The sequence below is a fragment of the Salvelinus namaycush genome, chromosome 8 (assembly GCF_016432855.1).
Source record: "Salvelinus namaycush isolate Seneca chromosome 8, SaNama_1.0, whole genome shotgun sequence".
NCBI lineage: Eukaryota > Metazoa > Chordata > Actinopteri > Salmoniformes > Salmonidae > Salvelinus > Salvelinus namaycush.
In genome coordinates this window covers 43,566,457-43,593,083 of record NC_052314.1, presented here as the reverse complement: position 1 = coordinate 43,593,083, position 26,627 = coordinate 43,566,457, and the positions used below count along the sequence as shown (strand labels likewise).

The window sequence follows — 26,627 nt, the reverse complement described above, 5'->3', positions numbered from 1 at the left end:
GCAGAACGGGGCTGCAGGCAGCTGAGCCAAATGGAGAAAAACTAAACTGCCGGAGGACCTGTCATCCTTTCACGCCCTCCACCTTCTCTTCCTCTTCCTCCTCTTTTCTTCCTTCACGCTGCTAATGCCACTTTCTATCAATCTACATTTCAAGCTTCTGCTTCTAACCCGAGTGAACTCTTTTCCACCTTCTCCTCCCTCCTTAATCCTCCCCCTTATCTGCGGACGACATTGTCAAGCATTTTGAAAAGGTTGACGACATCCGCTCCTCATTCACTCAGCCTACTGAGTCACTAGTCCCACTCACGCAGAATTACCTTACGCCCTGAACTCGTTCTCCCCTCGCTCTCCAGATGAAATCCTGCGACTAGGGAGGTCTGGCCGCCGACAACCTGCCCGCTCGACCCCATCCCCTCTTCCAGATCATCTCTGGAGCCCTTCTCCCATCAACTCATCCCTGACCACTGGCTGTGTCCCCGCTGACTTCAAAATGGCCCGAGCCACTCCCCTCCTCAAGAAACCAACACTCGACTCATCTGATGTCACCTATAGACCTGTATCCCTTTTATTTCCAAAACACTTGAGCGTGCGATCTCTGCTCAACTCTCTCGTTATCTCTCTCAGAACTATCTCTTGACCTTAACCAGCTTCAAGACGGGTCACTCAACTGAGACTACTCTTCTGTGTCACGGAGGCTCTTCGCACTGCCAAAGCGCACACTCTCCTCTGTTCTCATCCTTCTAGATCTAGACGCTCTCTTCAACACAGTGAACTATCAGATCCTCTCCACCCTCTCAGGGCTGGGTGTCTCAGGCTCCACTCTTGGATTGCGTCCTACCTGGCAGGCCACTCCTACCAGGTGACGTGGAGAGGATCTGTGTCTGCACCACACACTCTCACTTTTGGTGTCTCTCCATCACGGTTGACAACTCCAGTATCGCCCTCCCGGAGTGCAAAGAATCTTAGCGTGACCCTAGACAACCATCAAAGCTTGCGTCCACTACAAGACCATGGTGCTTGCCTACGGAGCAGCAAGAACTGCCCCTCCCTACCTTCAGGCTATGCTCAAACCCTACACCCCAACCCAAGCACTCCGTTCTGCCCCCCCTCCTTCCAAAAGCACCTGAAACCCTACCTCTTTAAAAAAATCCCCCTAGCTCTGACTTTGCTGATATACTTTGAGGAAAAGTGTCTTGACTATGCCTGTGACATTTGTCCCACCTAGAACATGAATGCACTAAGTCGCTCTAGATAAGAACGTCTACTAAATTACTGAAATGTTGATGCTTGTCTAATGTCAATGCTCTAAAATTAGTTTTGAAAATATAAAATCCTTTTGTTTTTGGCAACATTGGCATATGTACACTTGGTGAAAGGAAGAATGCAAATTAAATACTTTTATTTTTTTAGAGCATTTATTAATGCCGCAAGCAAAACATCACGATTTATACAGCGAGGTCATAGCTTTCAGAGAAGCTCCCTTCATTCCAAGTTATTGAACCACCTTTTCTCTTCAACCAATGAACAGTCCAGTGTGTAACTTAACATCAAGTTCATAATACTCTGTCGTAAAGAAAAGGTCTCGCAGTGTATCAGGGGAGTCTACATAGAGGACTAGTACCACTGCAGGGTATGACTAGGGACGCGGCATCAATACTTTGGAACAGAAAGACAGAATTGAGGTCGTAAAATCAGTGTCTCTGCACCTCAATTAACTAATGACTATAAACATGGTTGTTTTTGGTATGTGGGCCATTTTCATTAGGCTCTACAGTAGTAGCTAGTGTTTGAGAGGCTCACTCCACACTAAGTGGTTGATTGTCCAGTACGGTCCAGGTTTAAGACCCTCTATTGAATTAGAATCGTTAGGGAAATTCCCATTCAAACCAGCATACCGTTTGATTAATGGACACTTGTGTTCTACTTATTCAAAAGCTGTCCTAGAATTTGGGTGGACCATGAAATGTTTTTTAAGAGCTACTGTATATCCGTTCCACACGGTTCTTACGTCATGAGATTTCTCTGGCTGCATTCCAGCAGGTGAGGCAGGAAGAAGTGTGCCGTCCCATCATCAGGCAACAGGTCCAGGAACTCCAGTGGGTTCAGCTCCATGGCAACCACCACCAGCGTTTCTGTTGTCAGGGAAAATACAAATGTTACGGTCCAAACTCTCTGAATATTAAAGGGGCAATCAGCGAGTTCTACATATTTTGTATTAATGATATACTGATTTGATTCTTGAGGAATAGGACTTATACATGCCTCATGATCTTAGTTCAACTGTCGTACCCCATCAGAAACCAAAAATATACACTTGTTTTAGTCCACTGTGTGTAAACAATGTAATTGTAAACAAAAACTCTATAGCCTCAAAAAATAGTTGAAACTATAATTTTGATATCATGGATGGTCAATCCTTGCATCCATAACACTGTCTAATAATTTAGGACGGGTTACATTTCTTTAAGTACAGCAAAGGAGGTGACATTATGGAGTTAAACCCTATGCTTGAATCACAGGCTAGTCTAAGTGTACCTTTGAGGGCAGACAGTAAGATGGCGTTCTCTCCCCCTGCTGCTCTGGTTCTCTCACACAGCTCAGGAAACAGTTTCTGCCACCACAGAGTCTGAACAAAATCACATGAATATATATATATATATATAGAAATGTTATACAAATGTTAGAGTTCAGACTTTAGGATTGAGGTAAGGGGTTATGAGGATTTAAGGTTGTGATAAGTACTATGAGTTCCGCAGTAGGGCCAGAGGAGTTGGGGCAGTGCGTTTCACAGTAGGGTGAGAGTTACAGTGCATAGCAGGACCCACCATTTTGTTATTCTGCAGCTCGTGGTTAGCATAGGGGATGATGGCCTGAGGACATCGGTCCAGAAGCCTCTCGATCGAGCTCTCGTGGCGGTCCAGCTTGGTGGCACAGAGCAAGTGCACACTTAGCCCCGCATTGTCCCCGTCCGGCAGCTGCTCCAACAGGGGCAGGATGGACGACACATCCAGGGTGGGACCGCACAGCAGGGACTGGGGAGGAGGGGACATTGAGGGTTTATTGTTTGTTCGCCATATTGGTGAATTTACATATCCTACATATTTACAAGTAAGGCTTAACAAAGCTTTATTTTACATGTTGATTGGTTGGTTAACTGATAGACAATGTAGAGAGATTGACCTGTAGTTTCTGGAGGTCCTCCTGGTGATCTTGAATGATACTGAAGTAAGCTGGAGTCAGGATGCTGACCCAGGGATACGGCACACCATAGTGAGAACATGAGTTGATCTACAACACAGAAACAATGTTGTTGTGGTCCTGAACTGGCTCACCTGATGCACCTAATAAATGGCTTGATGGTTAGTTGACAACTTGAATCAGGTATGCTGGCTGCGAAATAGTTAAAATGCATGGAACATCTGGGGGTCTCCGGAGGAGAGGTTTGAAAACCCCTGATCTACACAACAGATACACAACCGATACTTAGACAGTCTTACTGTAGGACTACCTCTCCACTACCTCCTAGCTAGGCTATAACCCTGGGGAACATCACGCCATAGTGACAAGAACACAACAAACTACAGAGACAGAAACACACCAGGTCGTCTGCGGTCTTGAGTGGTTTCATGCCGTGGCTGTCTCGGCGCGTGACGCGGTCAATGTAGACAGAGGTGAGGCGGAACAGCAGCTCCTGGATGACAGCTTTCTGTGACGAGGCTATCAGCAGGGCCTCCCAGAAGTCCACCAGCAGCTGAGGGCCTCCCTGGGGCCCCGGCAGGTTCCCACAAAGCTTCTACAGGACACACATTTCAATACATTCACAATGACACATGAACATTTTAAAGATCATACTTGGGATCGAATCCTACAGAAATCCTTTTAGGAATGACGTACACACAAACACTGTAACCCTAACCTGGAAGAAGAGGTCAGCCTCGTCCAGTTTGACCTTGTTATTCTCGTGTAGCGCCACCATGGCTGCTACCAGCAGACCTTCCTGGCTGTCCCTGAGGTGGCGTGCCAGGGGGGTGGGCACCACCGTGTGCCCTCTGCCATGCAGCAGCAGTTTGTGCTCCTCGATGAACCCATATACCTGCAGCATCTGGGTAGGTATATAGTACATAGACAGTTAAAGCTGCAATATGAAAATTTTTAGGCAACCCAACCAAATTTACATAGAAATGTGAGCTATAGATCTGTCCTTCTCATTGAAAGCAAGTTTAAGAAGCGGTAAATCTGTTTTATGTGTGCTATTTCTATGCTTCCCGTTCTTAAGTTTATTTTTTTGCATCTTTAACTTTAGTTTTTTGGTTATGGAAAATATATTTCACAGCGGTTTAGATGGTACAATGATTCTCTACACAATGACTGCTTGTTTTGTCACATAAATGGAATTAGTTGAACTTACGACGTCGCCGGAGGGGAGGGCTGCCGTCTTATCGGCTCTTAACCAACCATGCTATTTTGTTTGTTTATTTCACGTTGTTCGTAACTTGTTTTGTACATAATGTTGCTGCTACTGTGTCTTATGACCGAAAAGAGCTTCTGGACATCAGAACTGCGATTGCTCACCTCAAACTGGACGAAGAGTTCTTCAATGAGTCGGACGGGAGGGATATACTACTACAGACACCCGACCAGGCCCAGATTCCCGTGATTCACTGGAGAAGGAAACTGATATTTTGTGGAAAAAGATCAGGGTGCCTTGCGAGGATCAGGCGACGAGTGGCTAATCTGCCCTTGCCTTCCGTCCTGCTAGCTAATGTTCAATCGCTGGAAAATAAATGGGACGATCTGAAAGCATGTATATCCTACCAACGGGACATTAAAAACGGTTATTTCTTATGTTTCACTGAGTTGTGGCTGAACGACGACATTAAGAACATACAGCTGGAGGGTTATACACTATCGGCAGGACAGAACAGCAGCCTCTGGTAAGACAAGGGGCGGGGGCCTATGCATATATGTGAACAACAGCTGGTGCACGATATCTAAGGAAGTCTTCGAGGTTTTGCTCGCCTGAGGTAGAGTATCTCATGATAAGATGTAGACCACACTATCTACCTAGAGAGTTTTCATCTTTTTCGTTGCTGTCTACGTACCACCACAGACCGACGCTGGCACAAAAACAGCACTCATTGAGCTGTATACCACCATAAGCAAACAGGAAAACGCACATCCTGAGGCGGTGCTCCTAGTGGCCGGGGACTTTAATGCAGAGAAACTTAAATCAGTTTTACCTAATTTCTATCAGCATGTTAAATGTGCAACCAGAGGAAAACAATTCTACACCACCTTTACTCCACAAACAGAGACACGTACAAAGCTCTCCCTCGCCCCCCTGACCATAATTCTATCCTTCTGATTCCTGCTTTCAAGCTAAAATTTAAGCAGGAAGCACCAGTGACTTGGTCTATAAAAAAGGGGTCAGATGAAGCAGATGCTAATCTACAGGACTGCTTTGCTAGCTTATAAGAAATCCCACTATGCCCTCCAACGAACCATCAAAGAGGAAAAGCATCAATACAGGACTAAGATTGAATGTACTACACCGGCTCCGACGCTCGTCGGATGTGGCAAGGCTTGCAAATTATTACAGACTACAAAGGGAAGTACAGCTGAGAGCTGCCCAGTGTCACAAGCCTACCAGACGAGCTAAATAACTTCTATGCTCGCTTCGAGGCAAGTAACACTGAAACATGCATGAGAGCATCAGCTGTTCCGGACGACTTGTGTGATCACGCTCTCCGCAGCCGATGTGATTAAGACCTTCAAACAGGTCAACATTCACAAGGCCGCAGGGCCAGACGGATTACCAGGACGTGTACTGCGAGCATGCGCTGACAAACTGGCAAGTGTCTTCACTGACATTTTCAACCTTTCCATGTCTGAGTCTGTAATACCAACATGTTTCAAGTAGACCACCGTAGTCCCTGTGCCCAAGAACACTAAGGTAACCTGCATAAATGACTACCCATAGCACTCACGTCTGTAGCCATGAAGTGCTTTGAAAGGCTGGTCATGGCTCACATCAACACCATTATCCCAGAAACCCTAGAACCACTCCAATTTGTATACCGCATCCACAGATAATGTAATCTCTATTGCACTCCATACTGCCCTTTCACACCTGCTCAAAAGGAACACCTATGTGCAAATGCTATTCATGGACTACAACTCAGTGTTCAACACCATAGTGCCTTCAAAGCTCATTACTAAGCTAAGGACCCTGGGACTAAACACCTCCCTCTGCAACTGGATTCTGGACTTCCTGACGGGCCGCCCCCAGGTGGTAAGGATAGGTAACAACACATCCGCCACGCTGATCCTCAACACGGGGGCCCCTCAGGGGTGCGTGTTCAGCCCCCTCCTGTACAGCCCTGTTCACTCATGACTGCACGGCCAGGCACGACTCCAACACCATCATTAAGTTTGCTGATGACACAACAGTGACACAATCACCGACAACGATGAGACAGCCTATAGGGAAGAGGTCAGAGACCTGACCGTGTGGTGCAAGGACAACAACCTCTCCCTCAATGTGATCAAGACAAAGGAGATGATTGTGGACTACAGGAAGAGGAGGACTGAGCATGCCCCCATTCTCATCGATGGGGCTGTAGTAGAGCGGGTTGAGAGCTTCAAGTTCCTTGGCGTCCACATCACCAATAAACTAACATGGTCCAAGCACACCAAGACAGCCGCGAAGAGGGCACAACAAAACCTATTCTTCCTCAGGAGACTGAAAAGATGTTGCATGGGTCCTCAGATCCTCAAAATGTTTTACAGCTGCACCATCGAGAGCATCCTGACGGGTTGCATCACTGCCTGGTATGGCAACTGTTCGGCCTCCGACCGCAAGGCACTACAGAGGGTAGTGCGTACAGCTCAGTACATCACCGGGGCCAAGCTTCCTGCCATCCAGGACCTCTATACCAAGCAGTGTGAGAGGTAGGCCCTAAAAATGGTCAAAGACTCCAGCCACCCTAGTCATAGACTGTTCTCTCTGCTACCGCACGGCAAGCGGTACCGGAGTGCCAAGTCTAGGTCCAAGAGGCTCCTAACTACCTTCTACCCCCAAGCCCATAAGAATCCTGAACAGCTAATCAAATGGCTACCGACACTATTTGCAATGCCCCCCCCCCCCCCCCCCCCCCCCCCCCCCGCCTCTTCTACGCTGTTGCTACTCTGTTATTATCTGTGCATAGACACTTTAATAACTCTACCTACATGTACATATTACCCCAATACCGGTGCCACCACACATTGACTCTGTACTGGTACCCCCTGTATATAGCCCCACTATTGTTATGTACTGCTGCTCTTTTATTATATGTTATTCTTATCTTTTTTCCCCCCCTGTATTTTCTTCAAACTGCATTGTTGGTTAATGGCTTGTAAGTAAGCATTTCACTGTAAGGTCTACTATATATTCTATACCTGTTGTATTCGGCACATGTGACAAATAAAATTGGATTTGAACTATTAGAATGTCAGCAACCAGGAAATGGCGGAGCGATTTCTGCCTATTGCGCCTTTACTGTACACACATCATGGAAATACGCAGTAGTACGTATACCACATCTACATACCAAACCACTTCATTTGGATCCACAGTCAAACATCACAGTATAATATAATCTACATTTCAATACACACTAACCTCTGTGTGTCTGTCCATGTGTTGTCTGTAGAGCTGCAGGTCTCCCATGCGGAGGGCCAGGGCAGCCTTGGAGAGAGTGAGGGGTACAGAGGGGGCTCCGATGGACTCTAGGCGCTCTAGGTGGGCCAGTCCACTGTCAGGACTGGCTCTGACCATGGAGGGGCTGGCTATAACATGGGGCAGCTGGGACGGCTCGGCCACACCGAAGATATCCAGCACCTCGTTGGCTGCCTCCTACAATACGCACACAGGCAAGAACCCTTGAATATCAACATTCAACACTATTGAATCAGATGTGCTAGTGTTGGAATTTAACAAAAATGTGGAATGGCTGGAGGTCTCCAAGGACTGGTGTAGCTACCTCAGTGAGCTCCTCCATGGTCTCCTCATAGAGTGAGTGTTTGAGGAAGAAGAGGAACCCCTTCCCATAGCCACAGGGGCTGCTGGACAGACACCTGTTCCTGGAGATCACCTCTGTCACAGACAGGCCTGACATCTTATAGTAGGGCAGGGCCAGGTGGCAGTCACGCTTATCAAACCTACACATCAGTGGAAGAGACAGTCACACTTTACATTAAGTGTCCAGTAACACATTTAAAAAATAGTTGTTGACAAACCAGTCAAAAAAAAAATCAACAAAATCAATCAATCAGCTAACATATAAATCAATAAACTAGCATATTAATCAACTAACATACTGTATCAATAAATAACATATCAATCAACCTTGATTTTAATGTGACCCCGAACCAACTGACCTACTGAAGCAGTCTCCTAAATGGGCACAGCTCTCCTGGAAGGCCTGCTGCAGCTCCTGTCTGTCTGTGGTTCTGTCAGTGGTGCTGCCTATTTTGTCTGTTGCTGTATATCCCAGGGACTGGGCTAGGTTCTGGTCACTGCTCTGAGGCTGCTCCACGGGATTTCCCACCCGGGGGTCCAGGAGCGTGGCTCTCAGGAGGAGGTGGGCCTCACTGAGCAGGTGCAGACAGCTCTGAGACAGAGGGTTGGTCTCCTCATACTTCTTACTATACTCCACCTAGCCCAGAGAAAAGGTTCATTGTTAAACGCAAGGGTACACAGCATAAATGCATCATTCAGCACAACAGACCCAAAGAAAAATGAATGGTAAAAATGAGTAACGTCTCGTAAACATTAAGGCTTTGGTTGACATGTTGTTCTGGTGTTGAGGTGCTGTACCATCTCATTGTAGAGTTGGAGTGGGGGGACGGTGTTGACCACGTATAGATTCCAGCCGTGACTCATCTCAATGGGATCCCGGTGCTTGGTGAAGGACGACTTCCTATTCCTGGGATCAGAGGTCAGGGAAGCAGGAAGTACAGTCAGCTCATCTCCATAACGCCAGTCACTTCTGTAACACCGGTCATTCTGGGCCACAGATGGCTGATATTACAGCTTCTCGGTCAGAAACTACAGCTCAGCTCCAATGACATTAAACACAAGAGGTTACAGTAAACCCCTGGTGTGGACCATGCAGAACGCCAACTCTCTAGCTCAATTTGAGTTCACATGAATGGCACAAACCTATTCGGTAAAAGACCACCAAACATTTAGTTTCAGTTCCAGTTTAAATTATCCAGTTTAACTTAGAGGTTAGTTTAAGGAACTAGCAAGCATGACTACCTACAAATCCAAAACAATCACCAGTGGAAGTTATTGAGGGCAGTGTTTCTGGAGTTGATGTGAATCAAACATGTTGCATGTTTTTCTTCATGACTCCACAAGTTAACACACAAGGCTGAACTCATTGTGCACACCATGTGCTGAACCCATTGTGGGTGTGTGTTCTATCTGTCCTGTATAGCCTCTAGCAGCTACAGCTAATGACGGACCGGACACTATTAGCCAGTTAAACACTCCCTCTACTTCTTCTTCCTAAGTAGCTTATGGCTACAGTGCCAAGCACTCTCATATGATATTAAAGCCCCCTGTGTGTGATTTGTGTGTGTGTGATTTGGAGAAAGGGTCAGCTTGGTGGAGGATAGGAATTGCCTGCATGTTTCCCTACTTCGCTTCTGTGAATGCCTGGCCTCACTTCTTAATTCTAGTGGTCATGTGGTGCCTGTTGCACATGACTTGATCACATAAATAAAGTTGAGAAATAAGTTCTCATGAAAATATCAGATATAGTTCTTTCTTCCGACCTCTGGATCCTTCATGCTCTCTAGAGCAGGGGTGGACAAACCACAGCGTGCGGGACATTCCAGGGCAAACTTGAACTTTTAGAACTAGATAGAAAGTATGTAGAAATTATAATGGACCTACACTACAGGTCAAAAGTTTTAGAACATAGTTTTGATGTCTTCATCATTATTGTACCATGTAGAAAATAATCAAAATAAAGAAAAACCCTTGAATGAGTAGGTGTATCCAAACTTTTGACTGGTACCGGACAAAAATGAAGTTTCAGAATGTCCCCAGTGAAAGTTGCGCCCGATTGTATGTGTGGGGTACAGATATGAGGTAGTCATTCAGAAATGATGTTAAACACTATTACTGCACACAGTGAGTGGGTTCATGCAACTTATTATGTGACTTGTTAGGCACATTCTTCCTCCTGAACTTATTTAGGGTTGCCATAACAAAGGGGTTGAATACTTAGACTCAAGACATTTCAGCTTTTCATTTTTTATGAATTAGTAAAACTGTCTAAAAACATAATTCTACTTTGACATTATGGGTTATTGTTTGTAGGCCAGTGACACAAAATCAACATTTTATCAATTTTTAATTTAGGCTGTAACACAACAAAATGTGAAAAAGTAAAGGGGTGTAAATACTTTCTGAAGGCACTGTACATGGAACATCATGTACATCATGTACAGTGAACATTAACGTTTAATAATCCTAGTGCGCCTGACTCTAGAGCAGGGGTGGGCAAAGTTTTTGGCTTGAGGGCCACATCAGGATCTCAAAATTCAGAGGGCCGCACAGATTTCTTTTAGACCGATTTGGTCGCCCATTTTGCGGATAGAAAAAGGGCAGTTATTTGAAAATATACGGATCAAAAGTTTTAGAACACCTACTCTGGGTTTTTCTTTATTTTTTGTTGAACACTTTTTTGTTTACTACATGATTCCATATGTGTTATTTCATAGTTTTGATGTCTTCACTATTATTCTACAATGTACAAAATAGTAAAAATAAAGAAAAAACCTTGAATGAGTAGGTGTGTCCAAACTTTTGACTGGTACTAATAAATATATATATTACCAATTATATGATGTCCCCCCCACTTCTAAAACCAAAGTTGCACCCCTGCATACAATTATCTGTGAGGTTCCTCAGTCGAGCAGTGAATTTCAAACACAGATTCAATCACAAAGACCAGAGAGGTTTTCCAATGCCTCAAAAAGAAGGTCACCAATTGGTAGATGGGTAAAAATAAAAACAATCAGACATTGAATATCCCTTTGAGCATTGTGATGTTATTAATTTGCTGCATCATGTTATGGGTATGATTAGGGCTGTTGAGGAGACCCTATTACTGACACACCGGAGATCATGAGTCAGGACTACAGTAAAATTCCATGTGACCGTTGAGTCACGGTAATCTACTCTTACGCACTCTGGACATGCGTTGACAGTACCCAACTCACTAACAACCATCAGGTCGCCAATGGCCTGGTACTCAGCGCTCTATTGTCCCTCTAACCACTCTGACATCAATGCAATTGAAAATCACATAAAACATTTACCATCAAAATAGTATTGTGCTTTTAAAACTCATCTTACTGCGATGATCAATCTGTAGAAAGAAGTTCAACAACAGGTTGAAACTGAGTGGAAAACACGGTCATTGTTGATGTTGTTTCAAAGCCTAACACAACAAAATGTAAAATGTTCTAAGGGGATTATTAATTCAAAACACCCATACGCATATTAGAGCTTATGCATACAGTGCATTTGGAAAATATTTTGTTATGTTAAGTCTTATTCTAAAATTGATTTAAATGACAAAGCGAAACGGGTTTTTAGAAATGTTTGCAAATGTACTAAAAATAAAAACAGAAATACCTTATTTACATACGTTTTCAGACCCTTTGCTATGAGACTTGAAATTGAGCTCAGGTGCACCCTGTTTCCATTGATCATCCATGAGATGTGTCTACAACTTGATTGGAGTCCAGCTGTGGTAAATTCTATTGAGTTGGACATGATTTGGAAAGGCACACACCTGCCACTATAAGGTCCCACAGTTGACAGTGCATGTCAGAGCAAAAACCAAGCCATTAGGTCAAAGGAATTGTCTGTAGAGCTTTGAGATAGAATTGTGTCGAGGCACAGATCTGGGGAAGGGTACAAAAAAATGGCCGCAGCATTGAAGGTTCCCAAGAACACAGTGGCCTCCATCATTCTTAAATGGAAGAAGTTTGGAACTACCAAGACTCTTCCTAGAGCTGGCCGCCCCGCCAAACTGAGCAATCGGGGGAGAAGGGTCTTGGTCAGGGACGTGACTATGAACCCGATGGTTCCTCTGTGGAGATGGGAAAACCTTCCAGAAGGACAACCATCTCTGCAGCACTCCACCAATTAGGCCTTTATGGTAGAGTGGCCTGACAGAAGCCACTCCTCAGTAAAAGGTATGACAGCCCGCTTGGAGTTTGCCAAAAGGCACCTAAGGACTCTCAGACCATGAGAAACAAGATTATCTGATCTGATGAAACCAAGAATCAACTCTTTGGCCTGAATGCCAAGCGTCACGTCTGGAGGAAACCTGGCACCATCTCTACGGTGAAGCATAGTGGTGGCAGCATCATGCCCTGGGGATGTTTTTCAGTGGCAGGGACTGGGAGACTAGTCAGGAGAGGGAAAGATAAACAGAGCTTTGATGAAAACCTGCTCCAGAGCGCTCAGGACCTCAGACTGGGACTAAGGTTCACCTTCCACCAGGACAATGACCCTAAGCACACAGCCAACACAACGCAGGAGTGGCTTCGGGACAAGTCTCTGAAGGTCCTTGAGTGGCCCAGCCAGAGTCAGGACTTGAACCCGATCGAACATCTCTGGAGAGACCTGAAAATAACTGTGCAGCAACGCTCCCCATCCGACATGACAGAGCTTGAGAGGATCTGCAGAGAAGAATGGGAGAAACTTCCCAAATACAGGTGCGCCAAGCTTGTAGAGTCTTACCCAAGAAGACTGTAAGGCTGTAATCACTGCCAAAGGTGCTTCAACAAAGTACTGAGTAAAGGGTCAGAATACTTACAGTTGAAGTCGGAAGTTTACATACACTTAGGTTGGAGTCATTAAAACTCGTTTTTCAACCACTCCACAAATTTCTTGTTAATTAAAACTTCTTCAGGCTAGGGTCCTTTTTTCTGAATTTCCGCCTGACTGATGTAACCAAAGTAAACTGCCTGTTACTCTGGCCCAGAAGCCAGGATATGCATTTAATTGGTACCATTGGATAGAAAACACTTTGAAGTTTGCAGAAATGTTAATAATGTATGAGACTATAACACAATAGATATGGTAGGAGAAAATACAAAAAATACAAAGAAAAACCAATCAGAATATTTTTTTTTTGAGAGCCCATGCTCTTTTAATGGAAAGTCTAGGGGCATATCCAAATCCAGCTCCCAGATTGCAATTCCTATGGCTTCCACAAGATGTCAACAGTCTTTGTTCAAGGTTTCAGGCTTCAGAGTTTTAGTACTGGGACTCAGAGTTGGAAATCAGTCTGTGTGCGCGCGATGAAGAGGACGTGCACCTGCTAATATCGCTTTCCTATTGAACATACCTTTCCTTATAAAATATTATAGTTTAATTACATTTTAGGGTACCTGACGATTAAATAGAAACTTATTTTGACTTGTTTTAACTTCTCTAGGTTAGGGGGCAGCATTCGGAATTTTGGATGAAAAGCATGCCCAAATTAAACTGCCTGCTTCTCGGGCCCAGAAGATATGATATGCATATAACTGGTAGATTCCGATAGAAAACCCTCCAAAGTTTCCAAAACTGTTAAAATAGTGTCTGTGAGTATAACAGAACTGATTTGGCTGACAAAAACCTGAGAAAAATCCAGGAAGTAGGATTTTTGGGGGTTTTGTAGTTTTCTATTCAATGCCATTACAGTATCCATTGACTTAGGACTCAAATTGCAGTTCCTATGCCTTCCACTAGATGTCAACAGTCTTTAGAAATTGTTTCAGGCTTGTATTCTGAAAAATAAGGGAGTAAGAGCAGTCTGAATGAGTGGACCCTGCCGTGTCACAGAGCTTTTTCATGCGCGCGGCCGAGAGAGTCCCTTTCATGTTTACCTTTTATATTGACGACGTTATTGTCCGCTTGAAATATTATCAATTATTTATGTTAAAAACAACCTGAGAATTGAATATAAACATCATTTGACATGTTTCTATGAACTTTACGGATACAATTTGGATTTTTTGTCTGCCTGTTGTGACTGCGTTTGAGCCTGTGGATTACTGAAGAAAACACGCGAACAAAACGGAGGTTTTTGGATATAAAGAGACTTTATCGAACAAAAGGAACATTTATTGAGTAAATTAATGTCTTCTGAGTGCAACCATATGAAGATCATCAAAGGTAAGGGATTCATTTTATCTCTATTTCTGACTTGTGTAACTCTTCTACTTGGCTGGTTACTGTTTGTAATGATTTGTCTGCTGGGCTATGTTTTCAAATAATCGTAAGGTATGCTCTCGCCGCAAAGAATTTTTTAAAATCTGACACCGTGGTTGGATTCATAAGAAGTTAATCTTTAAACCTATGTAAAATATGTTTTGTTTTCTGAATTTTTATAATGAGTATTTCTGTATTTGAATTTGGCGCCCTGCAGTTTCACTGGCTGTTGAAGAGGTGGGACGCTACCGTCTCACGTACCCTAGAGAGGTTAACAAAGTTTTGCGGTAGCTTTTTGGATTCCTTTCTCTGCACGTTGAACGAGTGGATTACTCAAATCGATGGAGCCAACTAAACATACTTTTTGGGATATAAAGAAGGATTTTATCTAACAAAACGACACTACATTTTGTAGCTGGGACCCTTTGAATTGCAAATCAGAGGAAGATTTTCAAAAAGTAAGTCGCTATTTGTGATTTGTGATTTTATGAAGCCTGTGCCGGTGGAAAAATATGTTGATATGGGGCGCCGTCCTCAAACAATCGCAGGGCATGCTATCGCTGTAAAGCATATTGTAAATCTGACAATGCAGTTAGATGAACAAGAATTTAAGCTTTAAACCGATATAAGACACTTGTATGTACCTAAATGTTTAATATCCATAATTTTTATGATTATTTATTTGAATTGCGCGCCCTCCAATTTCACCGGAAGTTGTCAACGGGTGTCCCGCTAGGCATTGACTGACCTTCATGTCTTAAAGTAATGATGGACTGTCATTTCTCGTTGCTTATTTGAGCTGTTCTTGCCATAATATGGACGTGGCCTTTTACCAAACAGGGCTATCTTCTGTATACCACCCCTACCTTGTAACAACACAACTGATTGGCTTAAATGCATTAAGGAAAGAAATTCCACAAATTAACAAGGCACACCTGTTAACTGAAATGCATTCCAGGTGACTACCTAATGAAGCTGGTTGAGAGAATGCCAAGAGTGTGCAAAGCTGTCATCAAGGCAAAGGGTGGCTACTTTGAAGAATCTCAAATCTCAAATATATTTTGATTTGTTTAACACTTTTTTGGTTACTACATGATCCCATATGTGTTATTTCATCATTTTGATGTCTTCACTATTATTCTACAATGTAGAAAATAGTAAAAATAAAGAAAAACCCTGGAATGAGTAGGTGTGTCCAAACTTTTGACTGGTTCTGTATATACTTACAATGCAATCTTTTGAATACCAATGTGAAGAAATAGAGTGTAGTTTCAGTGCTTCATAAATGATGGATGTGTGTAGTGACAATGTTTCCGTAATTGTGCTACACACCAAGTTGTTCTATGGGTAGGATCAGATTTTGTCTGGGTGATTTGGCCAAAATATCCTATCACAATATTTTTACATTTTTGACAGTATTTTATGTTTCTGAATAAAATAAGGCAACAAATGAATTCTAAGTGGTTTTAACAGGCTTTCTCCATACTGATTGTTTTATACTCAACCAAACTAGGTCAAAACTGACAGTGAAGTAACTTTTCATTCATTTATCTGTATCAAAATACCATTATAAACTCAGCAAAAAAGAAAATGTCCCCTTTTCAGGACCCTGTCTTTCAAAGGTAATTCGTAAAAATCCAAATAATTTCACAGATCTTCATTGTAAAGGGTTTAAACACTGTTTCCCATGCTTGTTCAATGAACCATAAACAATTAATGAACATGCACCCGTGGAACGGTCGTTAAGACACGAACAGCTTACAGACGGTAGGCAATTAAGGTCACCGTTATGAAAACTTAGGACACTAGAGGCCTTTCTACTGAATCTGAAAAACACCAAAAGAAAGATGCCCAGGGTCCCTGCTCATCTGCGTGAACATGCCTTTGGCATGCTGCAAGGCATGAGGACTGCAGATGTGGCCAGGGCAATAAATTGCAATGTCAGTACTGTGAGACGCCGAAGACAGCGCTACAGGGAGACAGGATGGACAGCTGATCGACCTCGCAGTGGCAGACCACGTGTAACAAAACCTGCACAGGATCGGTACATCCGAACATCACACCTGCGGGACAGGTACAGGATGGCAACAACAACTGCCCGAGTTACACCAGGAATGCACAATCCCTCCATCAGTGCTCAGACTGACCGCAATAGGCTGAGAGAGGCTGGACTGAGGGCTTGTAGGCCTGTTGTAAGGCAGGTCCTCACCAGACATCACTGGCAACAACGTCGCCTATGGGCACAAACCCACCGTCGCTGGACCAGACAGGACTGGCAAAATGTGCTCTTCACTGACGAGTCGCGGTTTTGTCTCACCAGTGGTGATGGTCGGATTCACGTTTATCGTCGAGGGAATGAGCGTTACCCCGAGGCCTGTACTCTGGAGCGGGATCGATCGTCATGGTCTGGGGCGGTGTGTCACAGCATCATCGGACTGAGCTTTTTGTCATTGAAAGGCAATCTCAACGCTGTGCGTTACAGGGAAGACATCCTCCTCTCTCATGTGGTACCCTTCCTGCAGTCTCATCCTGACATGACCCTCCAGCATGACAATGCCACCAGCCATACTGCTCGTTCTGTGCGTGATTTCCTGCAAGACAGGAATGTCAGTGTTCTGCCATGGCCAGCGAAGAGCCCGGATCTCAATCCCATTGAGCACGTCTGGGACCTGTTGGATCGGAGGGTGAGGGCTAGGGCCATTCCCCTAGAAATGTCTGGGAACTTGCAGGTGCCTTGGTGGAAGAATGGGGTAACATCTCACAGCAAGAACTGCCAAATCTGGTGCAGTCCATGAGGAGATGCACTGCAGTACTTAAAGCAGCTGGTGGCCACACCAGATACTGACTGTTACTTTTGACCCCCCCCCCTTTGTTCAGGGACACATTATTCCATTTCTGTTAGTCGCATGTCTGTGGAACTTGTTCAGTTTATGTCTCAGTTGTTGAATCTTGTTATGTTCATACAAATATTTACACATATTAAGCTTGCTGAAAATAAACGCAGTTGACAGTTAGAGGACGTTTCTTTTTTTGCTGAGTTTAGATGGTATTGAAAAAAATCATACCGGTTTACCTTAAAATATGATATCGGCCAGCCCTAGATCAGTGTCTTACCATAGATCTATAACATTCTCATAATTTGAATTGGTCAGATTTTGAAGCAGTATTTAGTTTGGTTTGAGTCAATTGCACAGGTATATTTCCTTTCTAATCAAGCGCAGCTCTAGCTATGACTACAGTCTCTGACTGACTGAATGATGTGTGACCTACAGGTTCCTGCGAGCAGCCCTCTCTGTGTCCTCCCTGGTCTCCACGTCTGCAGCGGTTAGCAGGACGATGTGGTGGCGATCATGACACAGAGCCTTTAGACCAATGAACAGCTGGATCCGCAAAGCACACACCTCCATGGTGATGGGAGGACAGGCCTGCACACAACACAACAGCCAGTTACACTTAAGCGACTTTTATTACCTGGTGGTTGTTTATGTTTAGTTGGTGAAATTGTAATAACCACTTTTGTATCTTTGGGATTCATTAAAATAATCACATTAATGCTGCTACATGTCAACCGTTTCTTGCAGATGTTATGGTCTTACACTGGAAACTGAAGGTAGGCCTAAATGGTTTTGTTTGAATATGGGTCACAGGGCAGTGTAAATAGTCAAGAAACACAAAGACAAAGTCACACTTTAGTAGCCTTTCGGGTAAATTCGATCAACTTCTATGCCTGTGCGCTTCTAAAAATGAATCTTTCAGCACTTCACTCACGGTGGGCACAGCACCCCAGGCACAGTTGCTGCGTGAGACTCTGGGATATATGGGACTCTTCGTAGTTCCTTGTGTGATTAGCTACCAGCTATGAAACAAAATGTCAGAAATACTTTGAAAATAGCTACAGCAGCAATTCTTTGCACATGCACTCATACTTTACTTTTTCAGTTCGCACACATCTATTTTTTTAGGCGCATATGCGAGTGTGCTGCTCTGATTCCACTGTATAACTGTTTGGCACGCACACATGTATAGACGCAAACTGCAACTGTGTAAGTGGTTGTCATTTTGATCCCTTTCCAGCTCTTCCATCTTTGTGAATGTAACACACTGGTCTTGAGCCAAGCAGCCATCCATCTGTAGTTCTGCAGAAGCTCTTATCCACTTTAATGGCTTCCTGTCTCATTGTGTAGCAGGACCAATCAGAGCACAGCCAACCGAGGCACAGCCAATCACACACAAGAAGGGAAGACACAGTCAAAGTATCCTTCAGATCAATAATGAGGAGGTCTAAGGCATAGAGGTAGGTGTAAGCAGTAGGCGTAAGTGGGATTGATCTGTCTTCCATTAGCTAAGGGCAGTGGAGTGATCCTCACCTTCATGGTGGTATCGATGTAAGGGTCCTCAGCTCTGGCTGCCACTGCAGAACACCTCACTGAGAAACACTGGAGAGCATTCCTGACAAACACAGAGGTACTATTACGTTTAGAAAAGGTAGATGAGAGCAGTCTCAAATAATCATTCAATCAGTAATATCAGTCTCATGAACTTCATATTCTTTCTCCTGTCCTTACTTGGTGATGATGTGGAGGAAGAGGTCAGTGAGGACGGCCTGCTGGGCTTTCTCTGGATACTGATAGACTGAGACCATCTCCACTCCGCCCCTCACGCTGTACACGTAGCCCGTGTTGGGCAGCGAGAAGAAACAGAACACACACGTTGGCTCCACCCCTCCCCCCCCCCCAGCACACACTTCCTGGTTACCTGGTTGTCAGGGAGAGAAGACCAATAGAAAGGGATGAGGAGTGAAGGAGAGAATGTAGAAATAGGTCCTACTTTACAATATGTGTGCCTCCTACCTACCTATGTATTTACAGTACATGTTAGTTCCATAGGCAGGGACAGCGTAAGGAAGTTATGACTCACTGGTGAATACAGGGTGGAACTGCAGGGAGTGCAGGCGGGTATCCTCCACACTGCAGCCTTGGAAGAAGTCTGGAGCAAAACGTCTGGAGGGGAGACCCAATAGGATGAGACCAACCCCTAGTTCACACACACGCACGCAAACACTAACAGACACAGACAGAGTAGGGCTCCCGAGTGGCGCAGCGGTCTAAGGCACTGCATCTCAGTGTAAGAGGCGTCAATACAGTGGTTCGAATCCAGGCTGAATCACATCCGGCTGTGATTGGGAGTCCCATAGGGCGGAGCTCAATTGGTCCAGCGTCGTCAGGGTTTGGCCGGGGTAGGCCGTCATTGTAAATAACAATTTGTTCTTAACGGACTTGCCTAGTTAAATAAAAATACAAAATAAAAATAACGACAACAGCTCCCACACGTACACACCTGTATAAGATATAGGTGATAGCGAGGATACCCCTGGCCTCACTCTCCATGCCTGTCCACTCCAGAGAGACCTTGACCCCACAGTCCTTGGCATTGTCTCCCAGCAGCTCCTGGTGCTTAGGGAATATGAAGAAGTCATCCTGATCAAGGTGACCAGCAAGACCCTCTTTCCTCACCTCTGGTGAATACAAAGACAAGATAAACACAACCACAACCCAATCAGACAGAATATACAACCATACCATTTTCGGTGCAGTTTGTAGTACAGTGTATTCAGACCCCTTTACTTTTCCCACATTTTGTTACGTGCCTTATTCTACCACCGTAGGGATGGTGCCAGGTTTCCTTCAGACGTGATGCTTGGCATTCAGGCCAAAGAGTTCAATCTTGGTTTCATTAGACCAGCAAATGTTGTTTCTCATGGTCTGAGAGTCTTCAGGTGCCTCCAAGCAGTCTAGCATGTGCCTTTTACTGAGGAGTGGCTTCCGTCTGGCCACTGTACCATAAAGGCCAGCATTGAAGGCCCTTCTCCCCCGATTGCTTAGTTTGGCAGAGCGGTCAGCTCTAGGAAGAGTCTTGGTGGTTCCAAACATCTTCCATTTAAGAATAATGGAGGCCAATGTGTTCTTGTGGACCTTCAATGCTGCAGAAATGTTTTGGTACCCTTCCCCAGTTCTGTGCCTCGACACAATCCTGTCTATGTACAATTCCTTCGACTTCATGGCTTGGTTTTTGCTCTGACATGCACTGTCAACTGAGGGACCTTATATAGACAGGTGTGTGCCTTTCCAAATCATGTCCAATCAATAGAATTTACCACAAGTCGACTCCAATCAAGTTGTAAAAACATTTCAAGGATGATCAATGGAAACAGGATGCACCTGAACTCAATTTTGAATCTCATAGCAAAGGGTCTGAATACTTATGTAAATAAGGTATTTGTGAAAAAAGCACAATCGTTGCACGAATGTACCTAACCATAAACGTCAATGCCTTTCTTAAAATCAATACACAGAAGCATATATTTTTTAAACTGCATATTTAGTTAAAAGAAATTCATGTTTGCAGGCAACATTAACTCGGGAAATTGTGTCACTTCTCTTGCGTTCATTGCACGCAGAGTCATGCAACAGTTTGGGCCGCCTGGCTCGTTGCGAACTAATTTGACAGAATTTTACATAATTATGACATAACATTGAAGGTTGTGCAATGTAACAGCAATATTTAGACTACGGGTTGCCACCCGTGCCACCCGGAACGGTTCCGTATTTCACTGAAAGAATAAACGTTTTGTTTTCGAAATGATAGTTTCCGGATTTGACCATTTTAATGACCAAAGGCTCGTATTTCTGTGTTTATTATATTATAATTAAGTCTATGATTTGATAGAGCAGTCTGACTGAGCGATGGTAGGCAGCAGCAGGCTCGTAAGCATTCATTCAAACTTTACTGCGTTGGCCAGCAGCTCTTAGCAATGCTTGATCACAGCGCTGTTTATGACTTGAAGCCTATCAACTCCTGAGATTAGGCTGGCAATACTAAAGTGCCTATTAGAATATCCAATAGTCAAAGGTATATGAAATACAAATGGTGTAGAGAAATAGTTGACGCGTCATAATTCCTATTATAACTACAACCTAAAACTTCTTAACTGGGAATATTGAAGAACTTGGAATATTGAACCACAAGCTTTCATATGTTCTGAGCAAGGAACTTAAACTTTAGCTTTTTTCGATGGCACATATTGCACTTTTACTTTCTTCTCCAACACTGTGTTTTTGCATTTTAACCAAATTGAGCATGTTTCATTACTTATTTGAGACTAAATAGATTTTATTTATGTATTATATTAAGTTAAAATAAGTGTTCATTGTTCATTCCGTATTGTTGTAATTGTCATTATTACAAATATATATATATATATATACACTGCTCAAAAAAATAAAGGGAACACTAAAATAACACATCCTAGATCTGAATGAATGAAATATTCTTATTAAATACTTTTTTCTTTACATAGTTGAATGTGCTGACAACAAAATCACACAAAAATTATCAAATGTATCAACCCATGGAGGTCTGGATTTGGAGTCACACTCAAAATTAAAGTGGAAAACCACACTACAGGCTGATCCAACTTTGATGTAATGTCCTTAAAACAAGTCAAAATGAGGCTCAGGAGTGTGTGTGGCCTCCATGTGCCTGTATGACCTCCCTACAACGCCTAGGCATGCTCCTGATGAGGTGGCGGATGGTCTCCTGAGGGATCTCCGCCAACTCCTGGACAGTCTGTGGTGCAACGTGGCGTTGGTGGATGGAGCGAGACATGATGTCCCAGATGTGCTCAATTGGATTCAGGTCTGGGGAACGGGCAGGCCAGTCCATAGCATCAATGCCTTCCTCTTGCAGGAACTGCTGACACACTCCAGCCACATGAGGTCTAGCATTGTCTTGCATTAGGAGGAACCCAGGGCCAACCGCACCAGCATATGGTCTCACAAGGGGTCTGAGGATCTCATCTCGGTACCTAATGGCAGTCAGGCTACCTCTGGCGAGCACATGGAGGGCTGTGCGGCCCCCCAAAGAAATGCCACCCCACACCATGACTGACCCACCGCCAAACCGGTCATGCTGGAGGATGTTGCAGGCAGCAGAACGTTCTCCACGGCGTCTCCAGACTCTGTCACATGTGCTCAGTGTGAACCTGCTTTCATCTGTGAAGAGCACAGGGCGCCACTGGCGAATTTGCCAATCTTGATGTTCTCTGGCAAATGCCAAACGTTCTGCACGGTGTTGGGCTGTAAGCACAACCCCCACCTGTGGATGTCGGGCCCTCATACCACCCTCATGGAGTCTGTTTCTGACCGTTTGAGCAGACACATGCACATTTGTGGCCTGCTGGAGGTCATTTTGCAGGGCTCTGGCAGTGCTCCTCCTGCTCCTCCTTGCACAAAGGCGGAGGTAGCGGTCCTGCTGCTGGGTTGTTGCCCTCCTCCACATCTCCTGATGTACTGGCCTGTCTCCTGGTAGCGCCTCCATGCTCTGGACACTATGCTGACAGACACAGCAAACCTTCTTGCCACAGCTCGCATTGATGTGCCATCCTGGATGAGCTGCACTACCTGAGCCACTTGTGTGGGTTGTAGACTCCGTCTCATGCTACCACTAGAGTGAAAGCACCGCCAGCATTCAAAAGTGACCAAAACATCAGCCAGGAAGCATAGGAACTGAGAAGTGGTCTGTGGTCACCACCTGCAGAACCACTCCTTTATTGGGGGTGTCTTGCTAATTGCCTATAATTTCCACCTGTTGTCTATTCCATTTGCACAACAGCATGTGAAATTTATTGTCAATCAGTGTTGCTTCCTAAGTGGACAGTTTGATTTCACAGAAGTGTGATTGACTTGGAGTTACATTGTGTTGTTTAAGTGTTCCCTTTATTTTTTTGAGCAGTGTATATAAATAAATAGGACGATTAATCGGTATCGGCTTTTTTAGTCCTCCAATTATTCTCAGAGGCAACCCATCATATCCCAGTCCGCGTGATCAAAACAATCTTGAAGCATGGATTTTATTGGTCAGACCAGTGTTGAACGGCCCTTACCACGTGTACTTCCTGTTTGAGTTTCTGCCTATAGGAAGCGAGGACAGGATGGAGGCATGATCTGATTTGCTGAAAAGAGGGTGGGGGAGGGCCTTGTAGCCATCCCAGAAGGGAGAGTAGTAATGGTTGCGAGTTTTTTAAGCACAAGTGGAGCAGGAAATGTGTCGATAAAACATTGGTCATGTTTTCTTTAGATTTGCTTTATTAAAGTCCCCAGCTACAATAAATGCGGTTTCCAATTTACACAAAGTCCAGTGTAGTTCCTTGAAAGCCGCCGTGGTATCGACTTGATGGGGAATATACACGGCTGTGACGATAACCGAAGATAATTCTCTCAGGAGGTAATGCCGTCGGCATTTGATTGTGAGGTATTCTAGGTCGGGTGAACAAAAGGACTTGAGTTCCTGTACATTACCACATCACACCATAAGTAGTTAATCATGAAACATACTGTGTAGAGCTAGTCGTGTTACCTATCTCATTGTTGTGTTCTGCTCCAGTGATCATATCCTTGGGGACTAGACAGTGGTCCTGGGACTTCTTGTCAGCTGACTTCTGGGTAGGGGCGGAGCCAGGAAGTCTCTCCAGCTTGACCACCAGCACTTCGAGCTCTGCCTGCAGGGCAATGTACCCCGCACAGATCGCCACCTGCAGGCAGGGATGGCAACGTTAATAAATACTCTATTAAATAATATTTTGTATGCAAAGTTTGCATTACAGAATTAACTTCCCAAACCCTAACCTTGTCCTCCCCAGGCTAAATGCTACCAAATATAACATGCTCCACAGAAAGAACAGGCTGGTAGATGAGATTACCGAAATCCCAACCCCTACCTGTTGGGGCGACAGTCCTGGGAGGTGGAGGATCAGACAACGCTCAAAGTCCAGGATGGAGAGCTTATCGTTGAGGGCCTGTCTCTTGAGACTGAACAGCACCAGGCTCTTAGGACACCCCACCAGCAGGTCCCCTGTCACCCCACAGCACGCTACACACAGTGGGCGCTCAAACAGCGGAATCTCAATGATCTCCATCTGCTCCTTGGGAGCTCCACGCATGGATGAGCCACGCAGGAAGTGGCCCAGCAGACGCACACCCACACGGGTCTTCTCGGCCACCTGGTAGCGCCAGTTGGTGTAGGTGCGGAGGTAGGTGACATTGTTCTTCTCCTCGATGGTCACCAGGTAGTCCCCTGGGGTGGGGAGGGCAAGACAAGGGAGGACAGAGGAGAGAGGCTTGAGAACACGGATGAGGAGATTGTCATGAGTGGAGAGTTATTTAATAATTATATTCCAAATTCATTCATTTTTATTCTGTGTATATTCTGTGGGAAATTACCCTGGATGAATTTTCAATGTAAGACACTTTTTTACAAGGGATCCAAATTAGACTACTGTTTTTTTTCCCTTTGACTGCATTTACAAACTCTAGCTATATGTAACGGATGTGAAATGGCTAGCTAGTTAGCGGGTACGCGCTAGTAGCGTTTCAGTCAGTTACGTCACTTGCTCTGAAACCTAGAAGTAGTGTTGCACCTTGCTCTGCAAGGGCCGCGGCTTTTGTGGAGCGATGGGTAACGACGCTTCGTGGGTGTCAGTTGTTGATGTATGCAGAGGGTCCCTGGTTCGCGCCCGTGTCGGGGCGAGGGGACGGTTTAAAGTTATACTGTTACATATACACACATGCTGGTGCACCTCACTCCCTCAGCAGTTTACCAAAGACAGTACAGTATGAAAATAAGCTTAAACTGCTTCTCCAATAGAAATCCCCGCTCAAACTTTCAGGTGATGTCATGGCGACGTTGGCTAGCAAAGCTCATGCGTAGAAACACGTCATCGGTTCTAACAGTCGTCTCGATCCGAACGGCGCATTTGCACCCATCCCATTTTTTTTAGCAGTTTTGAAACTGCAGTAAAAGTGCAGTAACTGCATCGGACTGTGGTATTTTGGACGCAGTAATTGCAGCACACTGCAGTTATACTGCACTCTAACTAAAGTTATATTACAGTGTACTGCAGTTATACTGCATTCGAGGGGTGCAACTTTCACTGGGGACAGGGAGGCTATGCCCCCCCCCCCCCCCCCCACATTCTGAAATTGCATTTTTGTCCCCACCTGTTTTATAATAAATGATGCAACGTGCTTTAGGACCATGCGGACGCTTCCAAGCAGCCGGGTAGGTTGTTTTGAGTATTTATCCAACTGGATAAAAACAAAAAAATATTAATAATGTCCCCCCCCACTTCTAAAACCAAAGTTGTGCCCCTGCTGCAATCTTTTTTTCGCATGGGCAGGCCATCAAATCAAAGGTACTCCTTCGATATAAAAGTTGTTTTTGACGAAAATGAGGGGGTGGGCGTAATAACATGTTCAACTACTTAAGACATTGGCTCGAATCGAGGTCGTGCCTTTAGATTCCGAGAAAACTAACAACTAAGGAAGAATGTTTCACTCATTGACTTCTCAAACCCCTAACCCCGGCCTGGTCTGTTTGCTGCGCCTCTGGGTTAATAAACAATGTGAGTAAACAACAGCGCAAAGACAGAATGTAGAAGTGTGGTTAAGAAAGTGACACACCTATCTCGCTGTGCAAGATGCTCTGCACAGTCCCCATGGTGGCGAAGCGGCAGATAAGAGGACACCCCTCCGCTTCCAGTTGAAATGCCTCGATCTTGCATCCTCCCGCGGACTCCACAAACAAGACACCCCCGCCACAACACACTAACCCAGGCTCCTGTTCGGTTTGCACGATTTGCTGGGAAGCGAAGGGATGGCAGTTGTATACGTGAACCATCTTCACTTTTTTCCCGTAATTTACGTCGAGAAACACGATGTGTACATCAAGGTAGATACATCGTTTCTGTCCGGATAATACAGGGCTTTGTTTTCACTGTCTATGTCGAGGTTAGCCAGCTACACCCAGAGGCTAGCCAGCTAGCTAGATAACTTGATCATATCACATGCCCCCACCGTCTTGTGATGAGCAGGCAGAATTCGTTAAACTTGAAAATTAGTTTTTTTTTACCCAGTCCCTGGTAAGTTTACTCCACTTGCTCTTTTCTACACAGAAATCCTAAGTATACGCTAATTATATCTAAAAGGGAACACAGTTTGAAGAATTCATGCGGTGCTAATGGTGAAAGTGAAAACTAGAAACAACTCCTTCTCCAGCGATGATTGGTTGATTTCCCTGTCATTAAGGCGCTGTCACTTTCATTTGCTATTGTGCACCACAACTCCATCTACTGTAAAACTACAGTGCCAGATTGCGAAATATTTGTGAGTCATTTGTTTGACATCAATCATGGTTTTGAAACACACACTTTTGCCCTTCACGTCAGATGAGAACATGTTTAATTGTATAAAAACATCTGTCAATGTCACCTCCAGGGCTCCATATGAATTGGCTACAATTG

General features: G+C 44.6%; 1 protein-coding gene across 1 annotated transcript; it reads right to left on the bottom strand.

The window, feature by feature from the left end:
- Nucleotides 1-1,382: 1,382 nt before the first annotated feature.
- On the bottom strand, nt 1,383-26,378 carry LOC120052686 (Hermansky-Pudlak syndrome 3 protein-like). The gene is made up of 18 exons (XM_038999740.1): nt 25,789-26,378; nt 24,048-24,403; nt 23,687-23,861; nt 19,610-19,787; nt 19,190-19,272; nt 18,838-19,027; nt 18,640-18,721; nt 17,543-17,697; nt 8,861-8,969; nt 8,422-8,699; nt 8,025-8,202; nt 7,664-7,897; nt 3,917-4,102; nt 3,599-3,793; nt 3,181-3,288; nt 2,826-3,032; nt 2,536-2,626; nt 1,383-2,132 (listed from the first exon to the last, which is right to left on the bottom strand). Exons 1-18 carry the CDS (start codon nt 26,003-26,005, stop codon nt 2,005-2,007), a joined length of 3,150 nt encoding a protein of 1,049 aa, XP_038855668.1. The 5' UTR covers nt 26,006-26,378; the 3' UTR covers nt 1,383-2,004.
- Nucleotides 26,379-26,627: the final 249 nt, after the last annotated feature.

Coding starts and splice junctions, on each gene's coding strand:
- LOC120052686 (XM_038999740.1), bottom strand. CDS start 26,005: ATGGTTCACGTATACAACTGCCATCCCTTCGCTTCCCAGCAAATCGTG. Junction 24,404..25,788: donor CATCTTGCACAGCGAGATAG/GTGTGTCACTTT, acceptor TCCCCACCCCAG/GGGACTACCTGGTGACCATC. Junction 8,203..8,421: donor TTAGGAGACTGCTTCAGTAG/GTCAGTTGGTTC, acceptor ACTGATGTGTAG/GTTTGATAAGCGTGACTGCC.